Genomic DNA, 27,458 nt, shown 5'->3' on the forward strand with positions numbered 1-27,458 from the left:
TGAGTGCAGGATGTACGTTTATTTCATATTCATTCTTATAGAACAAAGACCTTATATTCTTAATCCTGCACAAACAGCTCATTAAAAAAAAAACAAAACTGTTACTTAGAAAAATATACACTGATGTTAGAACTGACAATTTGAGATTCAGTGTTTAATTCAAAAAATACAATTTGTCTATTTGGGTCAGAAAAGGTGGCTTCGATTGAGGCAAGTTTCTTGAAGAGAACTGAGACAGCAAGCATCCAGAAGAAGGCACTTTACATTTTCTGAACTCCACATAAAGCTTATTGAGCCTACATTCAGCAAAAAAAAAAAAAAATCAGATTTTCACGTGTGCACAAAAGATGAAGAGGAAGGCCAAGGGTAAGTCTGTCTTTGCCTCTTTCTGTGTCACCCCATTGTTGATGCCCTCCACTTTCTCTGGAAAAACAAATTTGAGCTAAATATAAGAGAGCCCAGCTACTGCTACAGTACTACAAACTTAAGGTTAGCTGACTTTGGAAAGGTCATCAGGTTAAAAGACAGCGGGGGGCTGAGACACTTATTTAAGACAAACCCTCAATTTCCCACTCCTGAGTTAAGCTGAATATCTGATCCAAACCCCCCCCCCCCAAAAAAACAAACAAACAACAAAACAAAAAAACCAACACAAAACAAACTAAGGTTACTGCTTTTTAAACAAACAGTAAGAATGTTCAAGGCAAAGGTGTCATTAAAGAAGCCAGCCATTAGCAACATATGCAATGCTTCATCATATGTATCACCATCCTTGTCTTTTCAAAGCCTTTCCCTTACAAAATTAGCTATTATTTTTCCTCATATTTATCTTAATAGTCATTTCTCTATAACAGTCCAGACACAGTCTTAAAATCGTCGATGCAAAGTTTAGTTTCTTTCGATCTGTTCAAGATCCAGCTCTCCCCCAAGCTGAAAAATGTCCCTCTGTGTCCCACAGTCACCCTTCCAGAGGGTGCGTTTACCATCTTCGATGCCTACAGGAGACCCAGGCCGTGAGTCCACACTACAAGCGGAGTCGCTATCCTCGTAAGATGAATCTGCTTCCTCGTCATCTCCTATCACTTCCTGCCATGACTCTAGTCCCAGCTCAGACACGCCTGTGAAGTCTGAATCCGGTTGGTCGATTAAGTCCAAGGTGGGCGGGGACAAGACTGACTGGCAGTTGTCGCTAGATGAAAATCCAGGGCAGCTTAAGCTTTGTAAAGTCTGAAAAAACAAGAAAGAAAAAGAAAAGACCATGTTAGTCTGGACATTTTTGCACACGTTCACATCATGGCCTCTTTCTGATGAAGAGCTACAGAAGTCAAAGACTATGTCAGGGAGCTCAGAGTTTCCCAGAATGTCAGTTTGAGATTGGGTTTCAGTTGGGCATCTTAAAAGCCGGCTTTCCCTTTCACTGATGGCATGTGAACATGTAAACATACAAAAACACCAGTACACGCACAAGGCATTGAAGAGTATACACAGAACGCTAACCCTCTGGTTTGTTTGAGCAAAACACTGAAATGAGCACCAAACCACTAAATGTATCTCGTGTCAAACTGTGCTCTAGGCTTATTTATCACTGGAAACCACTTTGAAACACATACCTAACCCAACCCTGTATGGTAAAAGACATTTCTTATGTCAGTCATTGTTGTTCACAGTTGTTATGATGTTTTGTAGCTCACACTAGGGAGTGCCAGGGACAATCTGGATGTGAACAATTGCCTGCGTTTTTGCTCTCAAAACTTGACCTTAAAGAGACTCAATTCACAAAGGCTCCTGGTTTGCTTTCATGCTCTCTTTCCACCCTGAATTCCTCTCTGCAACAAAGAAAGGCAGCCGTGCAGCACAGTGAAGGGGTTAATGATCTCTGGAGTGCCCTCAGCAGCAGATGTTGGAGGCATGGAGGTGAATAGAGATGAGGTTTTCTCTATAAAGCCCAGGCTTTCATGACAGACACCTCTAATGTTCCCTAGCATGTGTTGAGACATTGCCTTTCCTTTTACAATGAGCTTGGAGACACCCTTTCTCAAATCTCATTTTAGCAGGCTTGCCGTTTCCCCGTCCAAGAGAAAACTATAACATAGGGTGAGGCTGGCTAAGTTTAAGGTTAGCTCACTTTAGGATTAACTTTACATGCAAGTACCTCAAACACACCATGCTTCAACTGAAAGCGCTTGAGGTGATCATGTGAGGAGTGGGAAGCCTTTGCTGTAGTTACCCCACTGGAGTGGAAAAGGGGATTTCAGAGCTCTTGCTCTCTCAGTTCAACCCCTGGTATTACCCCACTACTAATTATCACAGCAGAGGAGGAGACGAAAGCAAGAGAGAAAGGAGGTGGAGAGGCTGTCTCTATACAATATGCTTTCTATAAAATCTACTGAGCCTGACTGGGATTTGGGTGGGTGTGGTGGTAGGCTGGGGGAGCAGGGTTAAATTTCTGCTGTGTACCCAGCTTTGCCAGATGAAAAACACCCATGTACACACACAAATCACTATTACCACACACATGGGCTCGCTACCCTGGACCTGTCATATCTCATATTACCCACTGCCATTACCAGGAATCTAACCATACACAGACGAAAACCACTTTAAAGTTATTATCCTCAAATGTCCTATTTAGAAACACACTTCATTTAAGGTTGGAGAACCACAATAAAATTTTTAAAAGAATATAAGAGCAGATTTCTACTTTTAGTCAAAAATGATTAATCAAGCACAAACAAAGCTACTGGAAAAAAGTGTAAAATAAAACTACAACAAAAACTGAAGCATGAGTTTGAAAGATTTTAAACTCTACACATCTCGTCCTAATCCACAGAAAATACTATGCAGCAGATTTTAAAGACTATGACTAATAAAGTGAACTTCTGGAGTCTTGGTGATGTGCTCCTTTCAGTTTTCAGTTCTTGCTGATTTGGCAAGTGCATTTAAATAGCATGGGTCTGGGACATCTGTTCTGTAAAATAAAATGCACATTGACCAGAAGCAGAAATACAAAAGAGGAATTATTGGGCCTGTTAATCTTATAGTCAAAAACTTTGGACTGACAGGGTAGGCAATATCATGTTATTTTAGTAAAGAAATTAATAAATAAGGACAAAGAAAACAACAGTGTCATCTAAACAGATAATTTAAAAGGATAATTAGTATTCCCATGATGATATAAATTTCTGTAATACTCAAAAGTAGAAATACCAGTCAATAATGCAGCTCAATCATTGACGTGTATTACTCTGTTTCACTCAAATGACGTCTCTATCACTGATAATTTGACCAAGAGCACCCTACATTCCAGCTCCAGCTACAACATGTGCAGTACTGTGCAAAAGTCTTGGGCCAGCCTTTTTAAAGTTTTTCTTTAGACACTGGCTGCATTTTCACTCATTTCTTGGTACTTCTTAAGCCACTTAACATTGACCTATAAATCACTCAAGCATAAAAAAAGGCACCTACTACATAGGATGAACCTATGTTATGCCTACATGTAATAGATGACTTAGGAAACAATCGATTTTACATTGTATTTTTAGACATTCCCCAGAGCCCAGAACAAAACAAAAGACAGTCAAAATCCAAAGAAGAGCTTTGAATGTCCTTCACGATGCCAGGAGACATTTTCCTGAAGTATACTTAAATACATTCCAAGAAAGCTTGCCTAAATGGTAAATGGCCTGTATTTATATAGCGCTTTACTAGCCCCTAAGGACCCCAAAGCGCTTTACATATCCAGTCATCCACATTCACACACACATTCACACACTGGTGATGGCAAGCTACATTGTAGCCACAGCCACCCTGGGGCGCACTGACAGAGGCGAGGCTGCCGGACACTGGCGCCACCGGGCCCTCTGACCACCACCAGTAGGCAACGGGTGAAGTGTCTTGCCCAAGGACACAACGACCGAGACTGTCCAAGCCGGGGCTCGAATCGGCAACCTTCCGATTACAAGGCGAACTCCCAACTCTTGAGCCACGATCGCCCCAAGTGAGTTCAAGCTTTTTTGAAGAATAAAGGTACACTTCTTTGTATGTTTTCACATGTTAAAAAACCCCCCAAGCAAACAAAAAAAGAATTTTTTTTTTTACATTTTCTTAAGAAAATATAGAGAAATGAAAGGTGGCTCAAGACTTTTGCACAGCACTGTATACATGCCTCTGCAAAACTCAGCATAGTCCCAAGCAGTACCATGTTTTAACCATACAACTTCATCAATGCTGCCATACACATTAAGGGAAATGAGAGCATGGTTTTCAGTTATATCTGACACATCAGGTCTACCACAGCCACGCATGCCTTCCAGCAAGTCATGTTTGAATGTTGAATAGAAAAAGTGAACAAGACATGAGATCCACTGGATTGGTTTATACCTTTTTTGTTTTTACGTTTAACCCTTGGTAAAACCTATAAGAACACATATTTTAGAGCTAAGTGGTGTTTTCATAGAGAGTGTAGATTATTTTATACCGTGATCTACACAACAATGGCTTGGACTGTAAGGATGTTATTTAGAGCATGGGTTCAAAAGGCAGCTGCTGTCGAAGAAGCACAAGCACATGCCAGGAGGTTAGGCAAATACCCTCCTGATGATTTGGGTAAACAACTAAAATCACCGAGCTAAATGCTATGCAAAGGCCCTGTTGTGAACCAAACTACAACCACAATCACACATATAGTACACTACTGGGAGGTGCAGGTACTTTACATTGCATTCACTGTGCAACTTCAGATTATTAGTATACGAGTCGATAGTGTTTCTTTGGTTTAGCTCTGTGCCGAAATTAGGTCACATAAACATTCAGAGACACACTGGTCTGAGGATGACATGCAATCAGACCTCCAGCGACAAACAACTGTGAAGCAAAAGAGAGGACAAGGAGGTGCAAGCAAAGACAGGAGACTATAACAGACATTCACGCACACAGTCTTTGTTTTGGTGTGTGTATTCATCTACTATTTTACTCCTCTGCAGACAGAATGCCTGGCTTATTCATGCAAATGCCCAGAGGTAAAATGATGATAAAAGACTAAAGTGTTGGGCTGTCAGATGTTGAAAAAGTGTAGGCGATAATAATGTGTGACTACAGACTAATGTTCGGCGATGCTCTACAATGCACATTTATGACAAGTCACAACATGTCATTATACCCGGTGAGAGCTGCACCTCAAGACGCCTACCTAGGTGTTCCCACAAGCATGCAGGGCTCAGTTATGATCATCATGTCTGCCATCCAAGGAATGAAGTGTGTGTGATGGAAGAAGGAGGGGAAGACCAGAGCAGCTTGAACTTGGGCCAGGAGAAAGAAAATATTAATAGGGAGGGATACAAGTTTGTGTACACACACACACACACACACACACACACACACACACACACACACACACACACACACTAGCCCAGCTGAAGTTAACTGACCAGGCTGGACTTAAGCACACAGCTTCCTCAAATTCACTGTGCAAGAAGTGTCAACAATCATTCAGTGAAGGACATGGAGTTTGCTATGCCCAATAGCCAGTCCATTAAAAAACAACAAACAAAAAAACAATCCCCCAAAAAAGACAACAATGACAGGCCAAGGTGGAAGGGCAGGCAGAGATAACTTATCTACATGGCTGACTGGGAGGACATTCAAGGAATTTTGGGGGTGGCTGCATGTAAATCCCCACGGTAGTCAAGTTATAGCTTATTAGCATGACATGCATCCCCAGAATTCACACCCGCCTTCATTGACGTGGTCGAGGAATCTAAAGGCCAAATTACACCATGTTCCACTAACTCACACTGAGGGCTTGTTGACCACCATGATCCTTCACTCGGCGAGTCTCTGGCGCACGTTCCATAGAAAATTAATCAAACAACACCTGTCTGTATCCACTGCAGTTCAGACAAATGTCACAGTTTCCTGCCCCATCTACAACATGTTTGCTATTCTTTTAATCAATGTTAGACAGCATTACTCAAAACACACCTACAGTGAAAAAAAAAAAAAATCTACTGTTTACGTAGGTATGAAAAGTAATAATGTTGTCATTAGGCTCACCCAGTTCTTGAGAAAGAGTGGGAGGAATTGTGTGTGCGTAACCAGGGAAAAAAAAAACAAAAAACTGCCACTTCAATGACACAGAGGCCAGTTAAGAAGTCTTGTGATGCTCAAATATATAACATCAGAAGAAAGATCACATTAAATAACTGATTTCCAATCAGAGTTGGTGAAATCTATTATATTCCCAACCCTGGCAGTACTTTGCATGTTCTATCCTCTGTAGATCAGACACAGGTTGTAACCAGCCCTAGTTTTCCACATTAACACTTCCTTTTCCAGACAGTCTGCCAGCTGGGATCTTTTTCTTTCCCTAGGCTCTCACAAAGGTCAACCACTTTTGGTAACAACAATGTCAATCTCCAGCGGTATCTTCTTTGTGCTTTTGGTTTATTAAATTTAGATTGAGATATTACAACGCTGCTTGTTTAAGTTCCTGGCCACACTTGACCTGGTTTAGTTATTGACATCAAGTCTCAATAACAGGAAAAGAAAATGAAGCAAGGGAGCACGTATTAATCATACTATCTTTGTTGTATGCAATGCTTTACTGGTAACTTTCCCGAGGTGTGCATGAGGATGAGAATTTAAACATGGTTACAGTAGATCTGAAATGACCCATCTAACCTGTACGACCGGACTCCTTTCATCAACATGCACTCATGCAACTCGACTCAAACCCCCGAAAAAAGTGAAAACATTTTTTGCCCCGCTAACCTTTGAGAATAGATCATTTGCTGACAATAATCTGTAACTGGCAGAGTAATGGCAATGACTAATGGCAAGTCGAGTTTAGGGCTGTGCGATATGACCAAAATCTCATATCCCAATATAAGACATCTATCGCCCGATAACGATATAAAATCACAAAAATTTAACATTTTCTTTAAATTCTGTGAATCTCTGGAAGCTCGACTTGCGTGAAGTGATTCCAGCTGGGCGTCGTGTACCTGGAGTCGAGTTTTTAACTGATGCGTGAAAATATATATTTTTAGACATAAGTTGTAACGGCTGCAGTTTTCTTTATGAGTATTTATTACACAGCGTGCTGCAGGGAAAAGCCTGTTCTAACGTTTGAGTCCAATCTATTTTTTAGCACCTGACGGTTCTTTTTTTGCTTCTCACCCGTCAATACTCTGCATACTATTTCACGTGATTCCGTTTATTTTGAAAAGTCTCAACAGGATCTTGAGCTTTATTGTGAAAAATATGTTTATGCGGAAAATAAACAAGCAGACACGCTAACGACAACGCATAAAAACAGGCGCTTGTCCGTCCGTAGTGTGGTTATATTAAATATAAGAGAAAGAGAGAACTTTAGGAAATGAATATAGCCACTACAGTGACCATCAAAACGCTGAAAAAAATATTGCTGTAAACAGTTTATTTTGCGACACCATGAAACAAACTATAGCATAAAATGAAACGATAGACGTTTTTATATCGTCATCCGATATATATCGTTATATCGAACAGCCCTAGTCGAGTTAATGTAAAACTGGCTCCATGTGTGTGTTTGTGGATTCATTCTTTATATGTTGCATGCCTAATTTTTCCCCTCTTAGAAGCTGGCAATACAAGGGGAAACATGTTTGCTAGGCTCCATTACCCATGCCTTGTTAATCCAACCCTGGCTAGGTCCTAAGTATGACTGGCTGGGAACTAATATTATTTCCAGAAAGGAAAAGGGGGGTATATGGATGAACTGATGATAACTTTCTAGTAAGAGACAGGAAAATTACAATATTTTCCTGAAACAAGGTACTGTGAAGGATGATTTTTGAGTATCAAATGACTTAAGTGATCAGGAAAGGATGGGTAAATAGGACAATGTGTAAAATTCCCAGAGCATTCACATAAATAATGAGCTGAATGTGATACAAGAATCAGATCAAGATCTTTCAGGGCACTAGAAAAAAAGAAGAAACAAAGCTCTGCCAAATATCAAAAGAGTTCATGTCATTAAAATACTTCTCTGGATCTATTTTGGGTTTGGCTGTTGCACTGTTTCCTCTGACCTTACAAAAGAACAAAAACTCTTGACATTGGGAAATCCATCCAGAGCTCTGTGCATCCAAATATACGCATAATTCACTGCTGCTTTTTCTGACAGGTAGAAATATTGGGTAGGAGTTGCAGAGAGGAAGCAAATAAATGGTGAGAAGTCCAACCTTTGGATGGACTTGTTTACCCAACAGAGTTAATGAAATTATAAACACGAGAGGGCCTTGCTAGAGAGTGGTTCAAGGCAGCGTGACTGAACATGAGGAATGCTTTCTTAGTAAGCACCGCTCCCTAAGCTAGAGGGAGGAAAGCCTGAGATCACTTAGCCTCGAAGCCTCGGACTGACGACGCAGAAAACTTAATACAGTTTAATTTAATCCACTCCCTGATCAAACTCTGAGAGAAAGAGACAGACTTAGTTTTGTTTGAAGATGTCTTGAACTTCCCTTTAGTCTAAGAACAAAAAAGCATTTGTCTGTGTTGTAAGTGCATCTGGTTCAGGATTAAAGTGAATGCAACAGAGCGCATTTTCCAGCATTAAAGCAAGATTAGAAATAAGCTGATACTCATTTGTGTGCAATCAGCAAACACATGTAATATTAAACTCTGAAATTAGTCAAATTCCAATTGAATGCATTCAAATCAATGAATATGTAAGTGCTTGTCTGTGCAGGTCAACATATGTTCAACATTTCCAGCTAACCTGAGTCATCTTTGTCAGGTCCAGGGAGGGCCGCTGCTCCTGAGCATCTTCTGGTCTCCTGCGCTTCATGCCGACCTTTTTCTCATTTAGCACACAGGGCTGAGACCTGCTCCGAGACAAACACCCCTTTCCCCTGGCTCTCTGGCTAGCTCGTCTCCCCAGCTCTGGGGTGGAGTCTGAAGAGCTGGTCTCCGATGCCTCTTCCCTCTGGTGTTCTGGCAGGCTGATCTGCTCATGGGAAAGTGAGAGAGGCCTGAGGAAGACGTGATTTTGGGAGTGGTGATGATGTGTGGCAAGAGAGGTAGGGGAGACTGGAGAGGCAGTGAATTGAGGGTGGAGAGGCAGCGGCTGGTTGAAGAATGGCAGGTCCTGGATTCCATCAAAAGTGATGCTGGAGTGTGAGGGCAAACTAAAGCTGGAGCTACGCTGCATGGTGGGAAAATGGCTTCCCCCACCTCTGACACTCCCTCCACTGTGGCACCTTCGTTTCTCAACCGTTGTCCATACTCGGGACCCTTGGGGCCTCCAAGATGAGCGGAAGCCAGTGAATTCTTCAGAGAGTGACAGAGAGCGACACTGACGTTTGCTCGGGGGTGCCGTAGGAGTTTGGCTGGTAGCCGTAGTGGTGTAGTGTGCAGTGGCGGATACGGCGTGAGTGCTGTTGCAGAGACTCAGATCTCTTATCAGGCTGGTGATTGCTGTGGTGCTGCCTGGTTCCTTGGCACAGTGGCTGTTGTGATCAGGCGTCACATCCCATAGAGGAGTACCAGACTGGCATGGAGCTCTCTGCTGGATGGCACAGCTTCGCCCCATATCCAACCATCTATCTGCCTCTGTAATAGGGAAAACATAAAAGCCTCACACTAATTGACCTCAACAGCAGCCCTTCTGACACATCTTTATCTGTGCGGCAAGCAATATTAAGCAAAAACTGCATTTGTTAACTAGAGCATGATGAATTCTAGCAGCAATATCTGGAAGGATAATTTAGTACGTAACAACAAAGACACAAAGAAACACACAAGCAGAAATAAGCTTAAGGCAAAGAGGATTGGTTGGTGTAAGAACAAACTGTTTGGAAGAATAAAGGGAGATTATTGTCTGCTTACTGCAATGGTGAGCTATTAGACTAAGAAGAAAGAAACAGCTAAGTAGAAACAACAACAACAACAACAACAACAAAAAGAAATCATGAGCTTTGGAGAATTACAAAAAAGGGGTGGGAGGTTGTTTGTCTTAACATGATTGAGAAGGTTATGCCTAGAGGAAATAAAACTACCAGTTGAACAGTTCAAACCAGTGCTGCTCCTCAGTAACTGTAATGAAAGCTGGACTGAAAATTCCCAATAATGTTGAAAGAAAAAAAATAGTCAAAAAAGTCATTTTCTGGAAAAAAAATAAAATAAAATCTGTGCATTCAAAGATGGAAATGTTTTAAAAGTCTTAAAAAGTTGGCTGCCCACCCCCCAAGAAGTCACAATGCTCAGTATAACACACTACATGCCGAGTAGGTCTCAACAAGATCACTGTCTGTCTGCTTGTTTTTCACATAAACAGCTGCAGGACATGCAGTGAAACCTCAGCTGTGAGTTCTTACTGGCACATTACTGTTTCCGAGCATGAGAAACACATTTCTGCCTCCATTACTTTTAGAGTTAAATATGCAAATAAATAAATAATACTGTGGTTTAAAACACCAACACACACACACACAAACAAAACAAAAAACACACAAAAAAACCCAGATTACAATAAATTCTCTTCCTCAGCTTGAACCAGCTCACTCCACTGACTGCTATGTTGGCCATTTTTTTAAGTTTCCAGCAGTAACATTCCTGACTATTTAAAACTTGGACATGCAAGAACGTTGATTCCAAAAACATGAACTGCACATTATGACAAGAATCAGCCAGTGAAACAGTTGGGCAGTCACTCCCATTAGTCAAGTGGTTAGTAGGATATGCGTCAAAGCAGTATGAATTTCCAGCTGTCTCACCATCGGGACAAAAGAGTTTTGTGGAGGATAATACACCTACAGTAAAGTGTGGCTAAGTTCGACTCTATTGAAGCTTTTGTCAAAAAGAGCCCCTTGCTGATCCAAAAACCATCCTTTTGGATGCTTGCCTCCAATTCTGGCACGCTCTCTCCCAGACTACTGGACGGAAATCATTGTTTTGGCTGGACAAACAATGTACGGGGGCTACAGTGACGACCTGACAGGAATGTTAGGAAAACAACTGGACAAAAGGAGAAAGGGATGAACTTCAAAAGGCCACCATTTGAAAGCAAAAGACAAAGTGGTTGAACTAACAAAACACGCTAGCCAATTTTAATGTCAGGATTAACAGTGGAAAAATCTTTACCCAAAAGAAAGAGGGGGGGAAAAAAAGGAAGGAAAAAAAAGAGGGCAGTGGGAGATAGCTGGCCTTGTATTGACAGTAGTATTTCTTTTAACACAGAGGATAATTACACAAACACAGCTAAAGGGAAATTGTTGACATAGGCAGCAGAATATTCAATTACAGTTCACTCCCATGAGAGTGCTGTGCAACGTTGTGTGGAGGCAGGTGCACTCTGATCATGAGTGGGGGATGAGTGACAGATGGAAAAGGGAGAAGTGAGTGATCGAGTGTGGCAGGAGATAAACAACAAGACAACTGCAATCGCTGATTTTTATACTTCAACTTATTGGGGAATTAAAGGCGACAATTACTTGTGTTATATCAGTTGTGAAATGTTTTTTAACAAATAATCAGCCACTGCTTTTTTCCAGATGTTAAATGCAGAGCACAGAGGGATGGCGTTTAATAAATGGAAGCAGGAGCAAAGGGGGAAAGATAAACAGAAAGACATAACGAGTGATAATGAAGATAACTCACCTACGGTTCCACGGGAGAGGAGGGTGGTCCCTCTGCTCATGGTGGGGACCTCACACTGTTGAGGGCACAGGCGAACATAAAGCAAAAGTCAAGAACAAAAGCCAAGGAACAAAAGTTCAGCCCTCAAATCAAATGAGAAGACTGATTTGTCTTCATTTTGAGGTCAGGATTATTTACACGCTGCTGCCAAACGACCAGTGTGAAATAGCCAAAGATCTGCGTCAACCAAAGCCAATGCAAATGGTTACTTACTTTAAGCTTACTGTTTACTTTTTATGGTCTGCGAGTTTACCGTTTTGGTTCACAGCAACAACTAGCTCATACTCAGCAACTAGCGGGTGACTAAAGAATTAGATACATTTCTGAAGAGGAGGCGGAGAATAAGCAGTGCACAAAAGAGTGAACATTAGACTCCATGAATAAAGACTCCAAATGAATGCTAATTTGCTCCATTCTTGCTGAATATGTAGGGTGTTTCCCAACAAGCTTACTAAACAAAAAACTGCACTAATTTACGCTTCATAATAATTTACGCTTGTATATAAATTTTAATACATTTTTGTAAGACTTGCGCATTTAAATAGTTTCTAATGTTAAAGCTAGTTAAGTCTCAAGTCCTTTGACATCATAGTAAATTACAGTTACACCTACCCAAGCTAGCTAGCTAGCACAAGCAGCTTAACACACCATCGCTGCTATTGTTGCTACTTAAAACTCAAGGATTCAAGAGTGTAGTCCATTATCCAGTGGGTGAATTACACTCTTTTGGACTGGTTTTACACTTTCACTTTTGTCAGAGCTGGAAACTACTTCCTAAAGATTATCCTTTAACTCACTGCAAGGTGCATGAAATACCTTCAAGGACAGCTGGACAATGATTTTACAATACAAAAGAACGTTTAGCTAAATTTTGTAACGCACCTGTTTTATTTCTTGGGTTTAAGGTACAAAGGCTATTAGGGGAGTATAAAACAGTTTTGCCTACACCCACTTATCTTTTAATCAGACACCCATCCATCCCATAGTTAATTTCTTACAAGAGGGTGTTGGCTATCTGCACACAGAACAAAAAAGAAAATGCCACATTTCACTGCAGTGACTCGCCTTGAGGTTATTATAACAAAACAAAAAAAAAAAGTTTTCTAAGATACCAAGCCTAGAACTCAAAATAAAGGCTATTGTGCCATAGGAGACGATCAAATGACAGAATTGGTACACTAAACCCCCAGGCCTTTAACGTGAGCAGCTGATGAGTGCAAAGGTAGCAGTGAAAAACCTCTGTCCATAAGCCTTTTTGATTTTTTTTTTTTTTAATTATGCATGCGATTACATTTACAGCATATTATATAAGACTTACATCAGTCTCTGAGGTTTAACAAAAGAAAAACATTTAAGACTTGTTGGGCCCAAGAAAATAATTCCTGGACGTTTCAGAACAAATCATATTGATGTTAAACGTGTCAAGAAATGTTTGTGATCCTTCACCATCCAAGCGCTTGAAGGAGTGTTGAGATTTTGTAGATTAAAAACTGCATATAAGCAGCATGATAAAAGCGGGAAAGTGAAAACTACTCTCCCGTGCTTGTCTGAATGGAGTAGTGAGATAAAAATAAAATGTAAATAACCCCTATTTTACTTTGAGAAGTGAAACCTAGGTGCTGGTTAAAAAAAACAAAAAGTGAAATAATTCTCAGGGGTGACACACCAAAAATAACATTTTGACTGAAATTTTAAAAAAGCTCTTTTTTGTTCCATACGTTGCTTTTTTTAAAGTTTTAGTCACACAGATCATTCACTAAAGAATAACGTTTATTCTCCTGACTGGCTCGCTGGAGGCCACTGACCTTTGTTGAGTGTAATCAGTCGCAAAGAGTATGCTGTACCAAAAACTTGCTTGCTTGAATATTGCCACAGTCACCTGTAGTTCTGATGTAAAGTGCAAACACTCTACATTTTCACTGCTGCTTGGTGGTGAGTTAAAAAGTGCTGCAGCCTGTAAAATAAAAGTTGAGCCTTACCGCTCAAACTAACAAATTTCAAAAGGCACAGCTTTTATACTGAAAGCAAATATCACCATTTTGCATCACACTTTTCACCATTTCACTACCGCTCAGAGTAGTTGGTGAGTGCTACGGGGGGGGGGGGGCGGCTGCAACAATCTGGGAGGAGGTTTTCAGTGCAGCATTCTTCTTCGCAACCAATTTCACCAACTGACAGCAAGCAACCTCCTGCAACCACTTGCCAACTGGCTGGAGAATACACATTTTTCCCAAGCAACCAGTGATTAGCAGGGGATTGTTAACCGGTCTCAGGAAGTGAAACTCTTGACATTTAGAATGTCTTTTGCAAGACTGTCTTGGCACAGGCAACATTAAACAACCATTTTTTTCCACTAGTAGGAAAAAGCTCCTGAAGAAACCCTCTTGTTGTGAGCCAATAGCTATAACCACTGATCCACCATGCATTGACATTTTGGAATAATTTTGAACCAGTTCCCTTTATTTTATTAGGGAACTGGTTCCTTCTTGTTCTAGGCTAACACATCCTAGAACTCTTTGTCTTCAAGGGACAATTATAAAGCTCACACTGAACGTCTCATCTGAGTAAGAGAACCTCAAAAGTGAAAATGTATCTATCATATTAATGACAGTTAAAGACATCTAAAATCCTTTAGTGAACAACTTATCGTGGTCTAACATGCTTGTGGGTACACTACCTACAAGCTTGCCTTGTGTTAAAGTCAAAACGTAAAGTTTCTCTCACCAGCCGTCGCTCGATGCTCTTGGACGTTACATCATTGGCAGCCTTCTTCTTTTCCAGTGTTTGTGAGAAAACAATCACCATGGTAGCAAGTAGCTCTGCTCCAGTCTGTTCAGGTGCAGAAAAAGGCCACAGGCAGCCATCTTATACGAGAGCAGAGGGCAGACAGTGCATTTGGGCAAAAAGCAGAGGAAGATTTCCCATTTGAAGAGCAGTACTTGTGAAGGTGGTGGAGGTAGGTCTCTCAAATGTCAGCCAATCTCTGTATTCATGGAAAAAAAGGGAAATAAAAACATTACTAATTTAATTAAAGTGCAAAGGATGTTTCTGGCTACAAGACATGGGCAAGAAGCAGGGCCTAAATAAAGCTCAGGTTTAAGCATAGCCATAACAATCAATAGTGTGCCAAATCTGGCTTCTTAACCCCAATTGTGGCTGCTTTAACTTGTTCTGTGCCATTCTCATTAAGATTTTTCACAAACACAAAAAGCATGGCATGTGCATTTTTGTCTTAAAACGTGTCTTGAGAGAAAGGTTTCTCACAAATACAAACAGGTTGCCTTTTTAATCAATCTGTGAGGTGATAACTGTCATTCACAGATAAATCACTTCAATATCTACATTCCTCACTGCTTTAACTAACATACCCATAACAGTGATTGAAAGGGGCACGGTTGAATGCGATACATGTTTGCTATATGCACACCTTAAGTTTTTCCATTCAGCATTTAAAATCCGAAAACGTACAGCAACTTCAGTCATCGATATAGATCCACACACTACATACACACACCTATCAACCTACTAGCTTTAAAAGAAAATGTGCTGATATATGTTAAACTGCTTCCTCATCCCTGTGGATAACAGAACATTTGGCCTGTCAGCAATATTACCCTGAACACAGGGGAATCTAAACATGTTGTAACAGAAGGCTAGCTTTAGCTAATTCAGGAAAAGACATTACTCACGTCACATGACTACAGATGTGGCTAGAAACCACGAACAGAAAAGAAGCATATATGGAGCTGCGGTTAACTCAAAGACTGCCTGCACCCACACATAGCAAAGCCCAGACAGAAGCTGCTTCGGTAAACACAACCGTTAAAAGCTTTATATGTATGGCAGATGGTCTATATCTTTTTTTTTTTTGGGACAAACATGCCTTGTCACATCTGCTCAACTCAGCCTTTCTGATGTTTTTCAATGCATGTGAATAACTATGGCGGAGGATGGGCAAGTTCAGTTATGCTTTCTTTAATAAAAGTAGCTGCAGTGACTTTGGACTCCGTCATTTACCAACCACCAAACACACTGACAGTATCCAATTAGAGAGTACCAGCATAGTTCAGATCCCCAATCAACTGCTGGCTAATGACAGCTTTTGACTCCGGAGCAACACATGAGGCTAATGGATCTTCCAGGCCTACTATGCTATCCTGCCCATGAAACATGTGGTTTTGTGTTAAGTAAGGGTTGTTGCACTTACACAAGATGCTTTAGGGAGAAGTGTGCACCACTGAAAAAAAACTGACTTCTGTAGAGGAAAAAAAACAAAACAAAAACAACAACAACAACAACATGGATCGATAAAAAGTGTTTTGTTTTTTTAAACCAGTCTAGTCATGTCTTCTGACTTAACAATGTCATCTCTGTCCCTTTTCTTGTTTCCAGCCCCATGACTACATAAAGACTAAGTAAATAAATGTTTCATGTAGGCCTGCCTGAAACCAAAAGCCGGCATATGACTCCCATTATCTGCATTCATTTCAGAGAGTCGGTGGAGCACAACCGGGCCTCCACAGGCAAGAGAAGGTGGTACTGTTAGTGGGAGTAAAAAGTAAAGAGTATGTTCTTCATAATCAGTTTTGCAGATTACTCTACTGATTAGAAGTGACTCTGAGTAATGGGTGGGGCAATGTATTGCAGTGTGTGTGTGTGTATGTGTGTGTTAATCAGAATAAGGGTCGAGGAGCGTGACGGCTGTGTGTAAAGGTTGTTATATTGTGCCGTTTGACTGATGCAGGTAGGAAGCGTGACTTGTCCGATCAAGGCTGAAACAGCATCTCCACACTGAGAACAAGAGCTAGCTGTGCATGTGTTTCTGTACATGCATGTCTGCTTATGCTAACCTGCACTTGTGTGTGTAGTGACTGGCAAGCAGGGTCATGGGAGAGGGCAGACCGAGTGTGAATTCAAGCCTGGAGCCATGCTTATTTAATGAACCGACTTCTCATGATGGGGAAACCAGAGCTTAATGGGCTGTGTAGAGCACTTGTGCAGAGCCATTTTCAGATCCGATCAGACTTTTGCTCTTCAAAACAAGAGTCCTTGCTGGCTACATCACACTGTTTGAAAAGCCTTTTTGTTTGACTAGATGTCAGTCCTAACAAAAACCCAGGAAATTATCAGTTCATCTGAGGTTTGATGAGTCCCTGTTACACACCACTGAGAGAAGAATTAAATATCATTTTTACAACTTTGGTCTTCAAAGATTATAAAAACAATCATTACTGTGTTTTTATATATCCAGCACAACATCAACCTTTTTCCTGTCTTGCCTCCCTGAAAACAAAAGCATTGTTCACCAAGCACTGGTGAAATGACAGGTAAGGTTGGATCATCTGAAAAATACCATCTTAAGAGAAGTTGGTTTTATCCTACGGATAATATGTCGTTGTGAAAGCAATCTTAAAGGGCCGCAGACGGACCTGTTTCACTCATGTGCTTGCCTCATGGTGCAAAGATAAAATCTGTGGGGCCATAAATGAACACCTCAAAGGCCTGCCTAGTTGTGACAATACTGCAGGGTAGTGGAACCTGTACTGTGGGCTGAGTGATTTGTGATAGTGAGGGTTGTACCCCACCCCTGAGGAAGGAAATGCACTGTTGAGGAAATCTACTGCTCAGTAAATTTGTGTTTCCACAGTAACTGAACAATTGTTAAATAGCTGTGATTATGATTTATGATCAAACAGCCTGACATTACACTATCAATTTTACTAAGCTTTAAGTTAAATATGTTTCATAAAGCCAGACAAAATCTCACAAACTCAGCTGCATGTCCCACACAGAAAAATGTCGTTTTTGTTATCATAAGTCAGGCTGATCATCAAACAAAGCAAGTGACTTAAATGACGATTTATCTCATCCTTTACAGTTAAGATACCAGGGAAGACATTGTGGATACTAAATGAGGCGTAAAACTGAAACTGGAAGAGCTACTTCTCCCTTCATTAGAGTCTCATATTATGATGAATGTGATGGGACAGGTGCTTTTTTTTAACTTAATACTTTTAGTATACTAATTACTTTTTTTTTTATAGCTCAACAGTACAAAACAGTGAACACTACACAAAGCACCGACTGATTTAGTCAAAGACTTCCACTTGCTATAGATCAGGGGTGGGCAACTCCAGGCCTCGAGGGCCAGTGTCCTGCAAGCTTTAGATGTGTCCTTGATCCAACACAGCTGATTCAAATGGCTAAATTACCTCTTCAACATGTCTTATAATTCTCCAGAGGCCTGGTAATGAACTAATCATTTGATTCAGGTTTGTTGACCCAGGGTGATATCTAAAACCTGCAGGACACCGGCCCTCGAGGCCCGGAGTTGCCCACCCCTGCTATAGATCAACTTGCGATACTGCTTTGCCTGTCAAGGATAAAATGACTGAGGTTCATCAATTGTTTTGTCAGATCCCATCTCAGCCCTATTTGATTCAAATAAAGGAAATCTTTCCCAATAAATCTCAAATATATATGATATTTGCTGAGTCGTAACTTATCGAACTAACAAAACTTTGACCATAAGTGGGTTCAAATCCACTGGTACTTCAAGAACTGATTTGTGTATGCTGGGATGCAGAAAGCAGCTCTTGGCTCACAATAGTTAGTGACTCAGGAGGGCACAAGAAAGAGCAGCTAAGATAATGTGGCTCTTTGCCCAGGCTGTGATTTGTACAGGCAGATAAATAGAACCCTATTTGCGCCCCCCCTAAAGTTCTGTAACGGGGTGTTTGGTGTCCATCACTAATTGGCTCTGGTTGCTGCATACTTGTGTGGAGTGCGTCTGGTGTCAGGACTTTGATCAGTTGCTGTACTTGGAGGAAACCAGTTCAATTGGCACTAATGAAATGTTGAAGCCCAAATATTCAAAATATGGCATGGCTGGAAAGCCTCGGCAGATCATATTCTTGTTTTGATAAGATTAAATTAAATTACTGTCACAGTTTTCCTTAATCAAAGTGGCACTAAATGTCAGAAAAGGCTAGACGCTGACACCTGTTTTAAATAGTTCAGATGTCCATGAGAAACTAAATGAAAGCCTTAAAAAGAATAAAGGAGGCTTTCTTTTGTGAAAGCCTAAGATGTCCATTGTTAATTCAGGGTGAACACACAGCGACCCCTCTCTTGGATAATGTGGTCGAGGTTGTAAAAATGGTCTGGGAGGTCAAGACATACCATTGAATCTTTTGGCTATCACCCTAGTACCGTCTACTCCTTCAAAGGTACATAAACACTGAAAAGCTTATTCAGTGAAACTTTATGTATTTTAAGTAGTCAAGTTTTTTGGAGATTACCCTGAATGCTTCTCTCATGACAGTGACCATTAATCTCTGCATGAATACAGCCTTGAAGCTCCAATTTAAGTTGCTCTTATTTCTATTGTAGATCTGTTGTTAAGAGTAACAGCAGATCTACAATAGAAATAAGAGCAGTAAACATGAACCCCAAAGCTTTCTTTAGAATTAACTTGCAAGTCCAGTTAATACTGGTCTTCTTATCTCAACTATGTTGGCATGAAGACACTAACATAATTCACATAAGCAAGCACACTTCCCTTTGCACTGCAGGAGTTCTACTTCCCTTGTGGTCACATGACATGCCACTGCTGAATTGGGTGTGGAACATACTGACTTCATTACTAAATACATGAAAGGAGAAAGCCCCAAGTGATATCCACAGAGCATTGTGGCAACGAGTTAACTTCACATACACATATTCTACCATCATTTCACATTAACATTTATTTAATCATAGATTTACAGCCTGAGAGCGGATAGGTTATCTACTATATGTTAGGTAAAATTGTCAAAGTTTTTGTTTTGGGTTTTTTTCCCACAAAAATGAATCTCTGATACTTCCTGGGGTAGTTTCACTCTGACTTTAGACACAAAACAGTTGCTAGGTAGTACACTGTTTCTAGGATTTAATAGGTAGCCATAGCAGCCAAGCACACAACAGAAGACAACAATGACAACTGGTGATGTGAAAAAGGCAGATGTCACCCATCTAGTGAATAATAATGTCTGGACAGCTCATCAGTCTTTATCAGTAAATCTGTTTGTCATAGGAAACTGGACTATTGAGCAAGGCCAGTTTACTAAGGTGAAGCACTGTGACATGTAACCCGCAAACACACCACACTCTTTCTATTTAGGGTAGCCTTAAATTTATTAGGGGTTGACCTCTGTTTCTTAGACTAGGGTTTAGTTAACCGAAAGCTTAAGGAGCTTGACAGGCATAGGATCAGGTGTTTGAGTAGGTACCACACTAATTATACTGTCCTCTCCAACTGACCCAGCAATCCTTGCTTTTCTGCCTGTAGTTTCTTCCATTTTCTGTTCTGTACACACTAGAGCTCTAATCCATTAGGGGTACATTACATACACCAGAGGCTCCAGTTCTGCTAGCAATCCCAAGCAATTGCTTAGCTCAATAGGAGGGGCCATTCCTATGCTGTATAAACAAGTGATGTTATACTTACTGTCAGTACCAATGACCTAATAAGTACCCTATATAGTAGATTTTTAAAGATCAATATAATAACTCTAGTTTGAATGAGAAAAAAAACAACAAATTACTAAATTACTAGACACATACACCCCCCCTTCCAATCCAAACTCCACATTGTCTAATGAAAAGAATACAAATCCAAAAATTCAACACGCTTGAAAATGAACAGTCTTTGACTAGTGCTATTACACAAGATTTTTAACAGTAGTCAAAGCATAAGTCATCAATGACTCAAAGTCAATCTGAAAAACTGTCAGAGAGATGTGGCTACTGTATCATAGTTTAGCAATGCTAACCAAATTCTAACAACCATGCTTATTAGAAAAAGAGAGATCGCATGCTTCTGGCAGAGCAGCAGTCATCTTCAGTCTAACACATAATATTATCATGTATACTGTAATCACTAAAATGATAGAGCTCATAATTTACAAATACATTTTCTTAAAACCAGTTGATTTCTATATAGTGTCGTCAGCATGTAAGTAGTCCATGAAAGTGTTGTATAGAGCCAGTGGCCCATGGTGCTGCAGCCGATATGAGGTTAAAAGCGCTTCTGTTGTTATGTGAAGCACAATGGTGTCAAATCAAACAAATGAAGATGATTTCGTGACAGCAGTGACTGGAGAAGCAGGAGGAATTGCTTCCTCACTGACATTAAATACGGCACTAGTGGTAAGTTAGAAAAGCTTTGTGGTGAAGTGTGCAGTCCAAATGAGCACAAAAGGCATTTGTGTAAATGCCAAACTGTGTACATCAAGGTTGAAAAATAAACTTTTATAATATTCATATGTAATGGTATGTTAATTAGCCATAAGCTTTCGCATACTCATGCTTATTAACATAAAGATATACAGTAGGTCTGCTGTTATATGCAAGAGGAGTCTAAGCAGAAGGGCTCTACAAAACAACAATTACACTGACTTTGTGTATGAAGCCGCCATGCAAAACAGTGCTGCACATACCATCATGAGAGATGGAGGCCGTTTAGCCATGCGGCCCTGTTGAAGCCAAGTTCCACCGATAGTTTCTAAAATATGTTGGCAGCACTGAGTAATTAATCAATTACTTTCTGCTGCTCTATTACATACATTTTTTGGAGATGTGGGTGAGTTTTTAGTGAGTATCGGTGGGAGAATTTCAGAACAAAAACTATGAGCAGCATTCCATCAGCCCATTCATTCATTCATGAGGGGGCTCAGCTCACCATATGGACCCTCTGACTGCTCAGCATAATGTGTACCAGGAATGTAAAACAGATATTTGAAAATCCCACTGAAGACGTGTCATTTTAAGTTTTTTTTCATTGAAATAACCACATACAGTAAATGTTGGACTCATGAGTCCTATGTTAAGCAGCACTGAATAGGAAGAAGACATATTATCGATTTAAAACACATCTGTTAGTTTCAACAGTGATGACTGGGAATAATTTAAACAAGCCATTTCACATTCAAATTGTGAGCTGCGCTGTTTGAACTCATCTTTGTTGAAAAACGAAAGCAAATCAAATTGGTGCTGGAATAAAGTAAACTGCTACTGTGTAAAGGTCAAGATAATGTCCGTAGACAAAGCTTTTACATTTCCTAGTTGGACCAGGAGCTTTCTTTGCATAGTAATACACAGTAGAATTCCAATCAGTCTCTGACTTAAGACTCTCAATTGTAATACTTCAGTTACATCTCCATTTACAACATCTTAATAATACCGTTTGTTATTTGGCAGTTAATAAGCTCATCTGATTCAAGTAATCTAATATGTTACACAGCAAGCTACTTGTTGAGCTTCTGTGTAATGACATGCAGGTGCATGTAAAACAAGTATGTAAAACAGAGTCCATCCCAAATACTGAGAACCAACATGCTGTACAACTCCGGGGGGGGGGGGGGGGGGGGGGGGCGAGAGTATGACTTTAGATTACCAATCAATAATAATGTTAGTGCAAGGCTAGTCATGAGAAGCCAGTGTGACCAGACAACCCTGCTTGTGAAAGGATGTAACACATTAAGTGTCACATTAGTATATATCAAAAAAATGATTGTCATTATTAATTAGAGTCCTAATACTTGAAAGAGGAAGTTAGATGCTTAGATTTTGTCACAACTGTGGAAAACAGGTTCTAAAAATACATCAGATAAGGCTGTCTGTACACTAACAGAAGCTTTCAGTTCTCTCTGTCTGTTTTTTTATTAAATAAATAAAGAACTCATTTGGGAGATTCCTTCATCAGGCTGGATCTACGGTAAAGAACGGCACGAATGAGACTGGAGTTATGCTTTGGCTCATATTGTAAGGAAAAGCCAATCCAAAGCAGTCGAGGAAAATAAACAGAAGAATGCCAACCGCTGCCATTCATAAGTGTGGTGTTATGATGACACAAGGCAACACAAGAGAAAATATTGGCTCACCTGGGATTTGGGGTTTTCCAGAAGAATACAGGTTATGCACATGCACACAACATATGCAAACGACTAAAATAAATAAAGACATACTTATTTGAGAGTCAAACACGGTGTGGGCATCCTTTCTTTCCCTTTTTTAAATAATTCCTCACTATCGCCACATAAAGACTAGAGCAGAGTGTTCATTGGAGCATTTCTATTGCATCCCAGAATGCTTTTCATCTTTAAGTAGAGTCTGGTGCCTGTCTTGGGGGGTTGGGGGAGTGCTTCTCTGGTGTATGTGAGAATGCCTCTTTTCTTTTCTTTTCAGCTGCTGGTCTGTGGCTCTGTGGGCGATTTGACGCCAGACTTACAAATCCATCATGTTAATGAGGAAGGAATAAACAAAACAAGGAATATTGACAATGAAACAAATACATTGACAGAGTCAAATAACCGAGGTATTTGTTTTTAACTTCTTTAAGACTAAATGGGGAGGTGGGGTGAGTTTAAATGTGTCTGAAGCCACAGCAATTATGACTGCAGGTCACAGAGAAGAAAGGGAAGCTTCTGAAATGAATAAAGAGTACTATGGTGGCAGAGACAGCCATGGCTAACAATCCTTTTCTGGTAGGTTTGCATAATGCCTTGGGTCAGGGAACAAGGGAGGGAAAGAGAGCAACAGTGGAGCAGTAGTGGAACAGAAAGACAAATAACAGTCAAAAACAGGAGAAATAGCATGATTAATAAATGCAAAAAAGGCAAAAAGCAAAGGACAGAGAGGGGTGAAAGTGGCAGCATGTGCGTCAGCGTGTGGACTGAGTGAGAGTTGTTCACACAGACGGAGAATGGGCCAGTGGCTTGCTCAGCACACAGGCACACAGCTGCCCACTGACAGAATAGAGTTCTAATAGGGCCTTTTTTCTGCAACACAAAGACCTTGCAAATGTGTGCGTCTTAAGCACACACTGGAGTGCAGAGCAATCCCCTTTAAAAACCCACCGCCCTTAATTGCCTCCATATATTATGTTTCTAGTATGTCCAAAACAAGCCTACAGATGAACAATACCAGAGGTGTTGTTGAGCACAATTGCAGTACACTAAGTACAAAAAGCGATCGCCAGGAACTGTGATGAAAATGTGTAAACTGCTTCCTTCGCAACGCGAGGAGTGTTTTCACTTTTTTGGAAAAAGTCCTATGGATTGCCTTGTTTCAATATGCCTGCTTAGCCAGTAGCAACATTTCCAAACGTGTTAGAAGTTAAATAAAACAGCCAAAGTAACATATAGAAGACAACAGATTGCTTTTGTTTTCTGGACCTTTGCGGACCTCTGGCACCAGGACAGATCACTTCCACCCTGTTCCTAGTCAGACATAATAATTCACAAGAGCAAACAGCACATTTGCAGATTCACAAACTTGTTCACACCAAGCTGAAAGATTCCAGCAATTGTTTATTTTGGAAATCAAGGCATTTTGTAGTGATCAAAATCTTCCCCAACCTGGAAAAGTAGATAAGAAGTACTCAGAACAGGTTACATCGAAGTCAAACCCGCATTTGTGAAACACCTCTATCAGCATGCCAATAGTCACTAGAGTTGACAGGTGATTAAGTCTGCCCAAGCACTCTGCTTCACTTCCAATCTGAACATCAGCTAACCTTTGCAATTGCGAAGACATTTCATTTTCTGCAAATATGCGTCCATTAACGTTTAGTTTACCAACCAACCTAGCCAGTCAAGGATGACCTCTTGCTTCTGTGTCCCTGTGAAAATTCCCAGATATTTCCAATTAATGTACCCTCATACCAAACCAGTTCTTCAGGGTATTGTGTTGATGGTGTCCACAAAGCTCAGCCAGCTGTGGTTAGAATCGGAAAGGGCAAAACATAAGCACCAAAACATAAGCGCCAACACTTCCTAACCCACAAAGGAAACAAAGATGACAAATAAGCAGTTTAGTGCTCTGCTGCCACTGTGCCCTATATTCAGAGTCCTCGTTTACAGTTTGAGCCTAAAACAAAACAGAGGCCTCATAGCTATGCCAGCGGATAACAAACCTAAATTATAATTGTTCTTATCAGCATCTTATCAGTTCTTATCATGTAGGTTTCAGTTTCATATATGCATAACATCATAGTCTTAGTTTATAATGCATTCATCTCTGTCACGTAGTCATAAGAACAGTGTACATTTTGGTTGAACTTCAAGGATTCAGCCTTATATATTAGCTGATAAAACAGAATTGAAATTGAGGAAGAATAAAGTGGCCAATAGTTTCGGGCTCCTCAACCTAAAAAAAGTACCTACTCTGATGCTCAGGGAAAAAAAAAAGCACAAGATTTAGTAATTTCAGATTCCTCTCTGAAAAGAGAACAAAAACCTAAATGTGCGGTGGAGATTGGTGCGACTTGTGCAGCCAAGCCTTATGACTCAAAGCACTAAAGCTTCTCTTAACATCATCTCATGGGTTGTGGTGAGGAACTGTGTGTCAATGCTGCAAAGCAACCACACTGCCTCTCCACCTACAGGTACTGTGTAGTTTACAGCAGTCTCAGATTCACTGCATTGCCTGACAGATGAAGGGGGAGTTTGCAGCCTCAAAGAGCTTGCTGCCTGCGTGAAGCCCCTAAACCTCAAAACGGGTTATTATGGGGGGACATTTATAGCAGCACCAGGTCGGTCATGTAGATTATTTTATATACATATATTTATTTAGAAGCTCCATAGGAACTGAGTGCAGAACAATTAAGTTGCAGTCACCCAAAAAGAGTTTAACACGCCACATTGTTATTTTTTATTTTTATATGAACAAAAAAGGTTTATACTCTTTTAAGAAATTCATCCCACAAAAAGCCATTTATGTTTTCTTAAAGTACGTGTCCTTAAAGTAACCTAACAAGTTATATGGGGAAACCCAGCAAGAACAGAGTAAACTTCAGAGCAGTGAAAGAAACAAAGAAAAAGACGTTCAATGCATACAATTTAACTAGCGTGCTACTACCTGGCTAGCAGAGGCTCTTTCGAGGTTAGGTCATCTTCAACAAACGGAAAGCGAAAAAGAAAAAGTTTATCGCAGTTGCAGCCGCCAGTTCAGCGTCCTCAGCGTAGGACCAAGCAAGACTGCAAGCAGCTGAGAGCTGAGCTTCTGCCTTCAGCATTGATTGTAACAATATCCGCGTACACATGCAGTTCAAGTCAGCGGGGGGAGAGACGAGCAACAAGGTAACCGGCTACCAAACTAATGCGGACACGGGGACACCGGGTTGTTGTGCAGTGTTCTCGTAAAGTTATAATTATTATCCAGCAACACTAAAAGTCTTTAATATGTCAACACACAAGGGGCGAAGTTTTATTCACCACTTGCACCCCCACCCTTTTCGAGTTGGTACGTTCCAGTGCCCTCGGGCATTTACAATACTCGTGGTCATTTTTTATTACTATGCAGCCCGTTTCATTGATGTTGAGTAGATAAATGAGTGTTGACGAGTCAAAATAAGCAAAGCTAAACAACTCAACTAAAAGTTGCTACCGGACCCATGCGTTTTGCCTAAAACAACGAGACGTGTCGTCACGTAATAACGTGAACCACGAGTAAATAAAGTTTATAATCGTCAATTAATGCCTTATTGCGCCCCAGTGTACCAGTGGTAGTCATTACTCAGTGCGAAAAGGTCTGAAATACTTGTTCGTCCACCTCTCGCCATGGAAAGTTCACCGTTACATGCTGAAGTAATTCAATCAATCCATAAAAATCCTATTAGGAGACCTTCAAACGTGTTTCCAGGGAGATGGAGTGAAAAAACATAAATATTTGAAGTATCACACTTGAGAAGTTGAAATGAAAGCATGGTATTCGTGCTGGTAGTGCAGCCAGCGGGTTATGGCACAGAGTCTAAAACCTTATAGGTTAACATTATGAATGGAATAAAAGTGTAGCTTGAGCCATGTGCCAACCCAAAGGCTGTGAAAGCGCTGATGAGGGTAAATCTGCTGCAGACTACAGCTGACTTCAAACCAACACGTTTCTTGTCTAATTTTCCTTCATGATTGGGTGGCTGGAAGTAAAATATTTTTAAAGATGAAGGATGAATTAGCCCCCCCTATTCATTTAAACTGGTGTTAAACTTTTCTAACTCATAAGAGCTTCTTAACAACTTAAAAAAAATAGACACAGAAAGATTAAATGTTGATAAAAGTAAAGGACAGCCTATTTAGCTGAAGCTCAATGAAGCACATTTCTCTTCATGGGAAAATCTCTGTGAGAGCTTCAAATGTGGGCATAACATGCACATCCAGGCAGGATATCCAGAGCCTTGTAAATTTCCAGGCAGTAATTCTTGTAAAGCTTCCATGTGTTTACTCAACAGCATGCCTCAACATCGACAGCTCCCATTGGGCCACTGTCTCAGCCTGCAATTAGGATCCAGGGTTTGGCAGTTATTAATGATGCCATTGAGAAAGGAAATGGCAGACAAGCTTTCCTCCCACTGAAGCCGTGGCCTCTTGCTTATTCATTATGCTAGCACCTCTTAATCACAGTACCCAGGACCCCCAAGTGCCACTTGCTTCCAGTTTATCCAATTAGTTAGGGGCTTCTTTGCATGGTATGAAAGATGACTGTAATTAAGAACCTTGTTAGGCTGAACACTTGTTTTCTGAGTGTCAGGACTCATAACGGGGTCACTGCAAAGCAACTTTAAAGGTCAAAAGATGATTTATGGAATAAGGAAAAACACTGAGTACAAGCTACTGCAGAGATGACATAATGCATTTTGCCCATAAGCTTATGATCACTAATCAAATCAAACACTGACTTGTCATCTGGATGCCTTTCTGCTACAATCAGCTTTGACGAAGCTATATTTCCATTAAATATTTTCCACT

The 27,458-nt window shown here is 40.5% G+C and overlaps 1 protein-coding gene across 2 annotated transcripts; it reads right to left on the reverse strand.

The window, feature by feature from the left end:
* LOC146695350 (protein FAM53B-like) lies at positions 1–25,738 on the reverse strand. Of its 2 annotated transcripts, XM_085477438.1 has the most exons (6): positions 25,576–25,738; positions 24,302–24,432; positions 14,401–14,659; positions 11,638–11,692; positions 8,759–9,591; positions 1–1,227 (listed from the first exon to the last, which is right to left on the reverse strand). In XM_085477438.1, exons 3-6 carry the CDS (start codon positions 14,479–14,481, stop codon positions 889–891), a joined length of 1,308 nt encoding a protein of 435 aa, XP_085333564.1. In that variant the 5' UTR covers positions 14,482–14,659; positions 24,302–24,432; positions 25,576–25,738; the 3' UTR covers positions 1–888. The 2 variants fall into 2 exon arrangements, with proteins under 2 accessions (XP_085333564.1, XP_085333563.1); XM_085477437.1 differs by lacking the exon at positions 24,302–24,432.
* Between the last annotated feature and the right edge of the window lie 1,720 nt (positions 25,739–27,458).

This window comes from Copadichromis virginalis, linkage group LG13 (assembly GCF_057382275.1).
Source record: "Copadichromis virginalis isolate Kocher_CV1m ecotype Utaka linkage group LG13, C_Virginalis_male_GT1.1, whole genome shotgun sequence".
NCBI classification, from domain to species: domain Eukaryota; kingdom Metazoa; phylum Chordata; class Actinopteri; order Cichliformes; family Cichlidae; genus Copadichromis; species Copadichromis virginalis.

Coding starts and splice junctions, on each gene's coding strand:
- LOC146695350 (XM_085477437.1), bottom strand. CDS start 14,481: ATGGTGATTGTTTTCTCACAAACACTGGAAAAGAAGAAGGCTGCCAAT. Junction 11,693..14,400: donor AGAGCATCGAGCGACGGCTG/GTGAGAGAAACT, acceptor TGCCCTCAACAG/TGTGAGGTCCCCACCATGAG. Junction 9,592..11,637: donor CCTCTCCCGTGGAACCGTAG/GTGAGTTATCTT, acceptor TCCCTATTACAG/AGGCAGATAGATGGTTGGAT.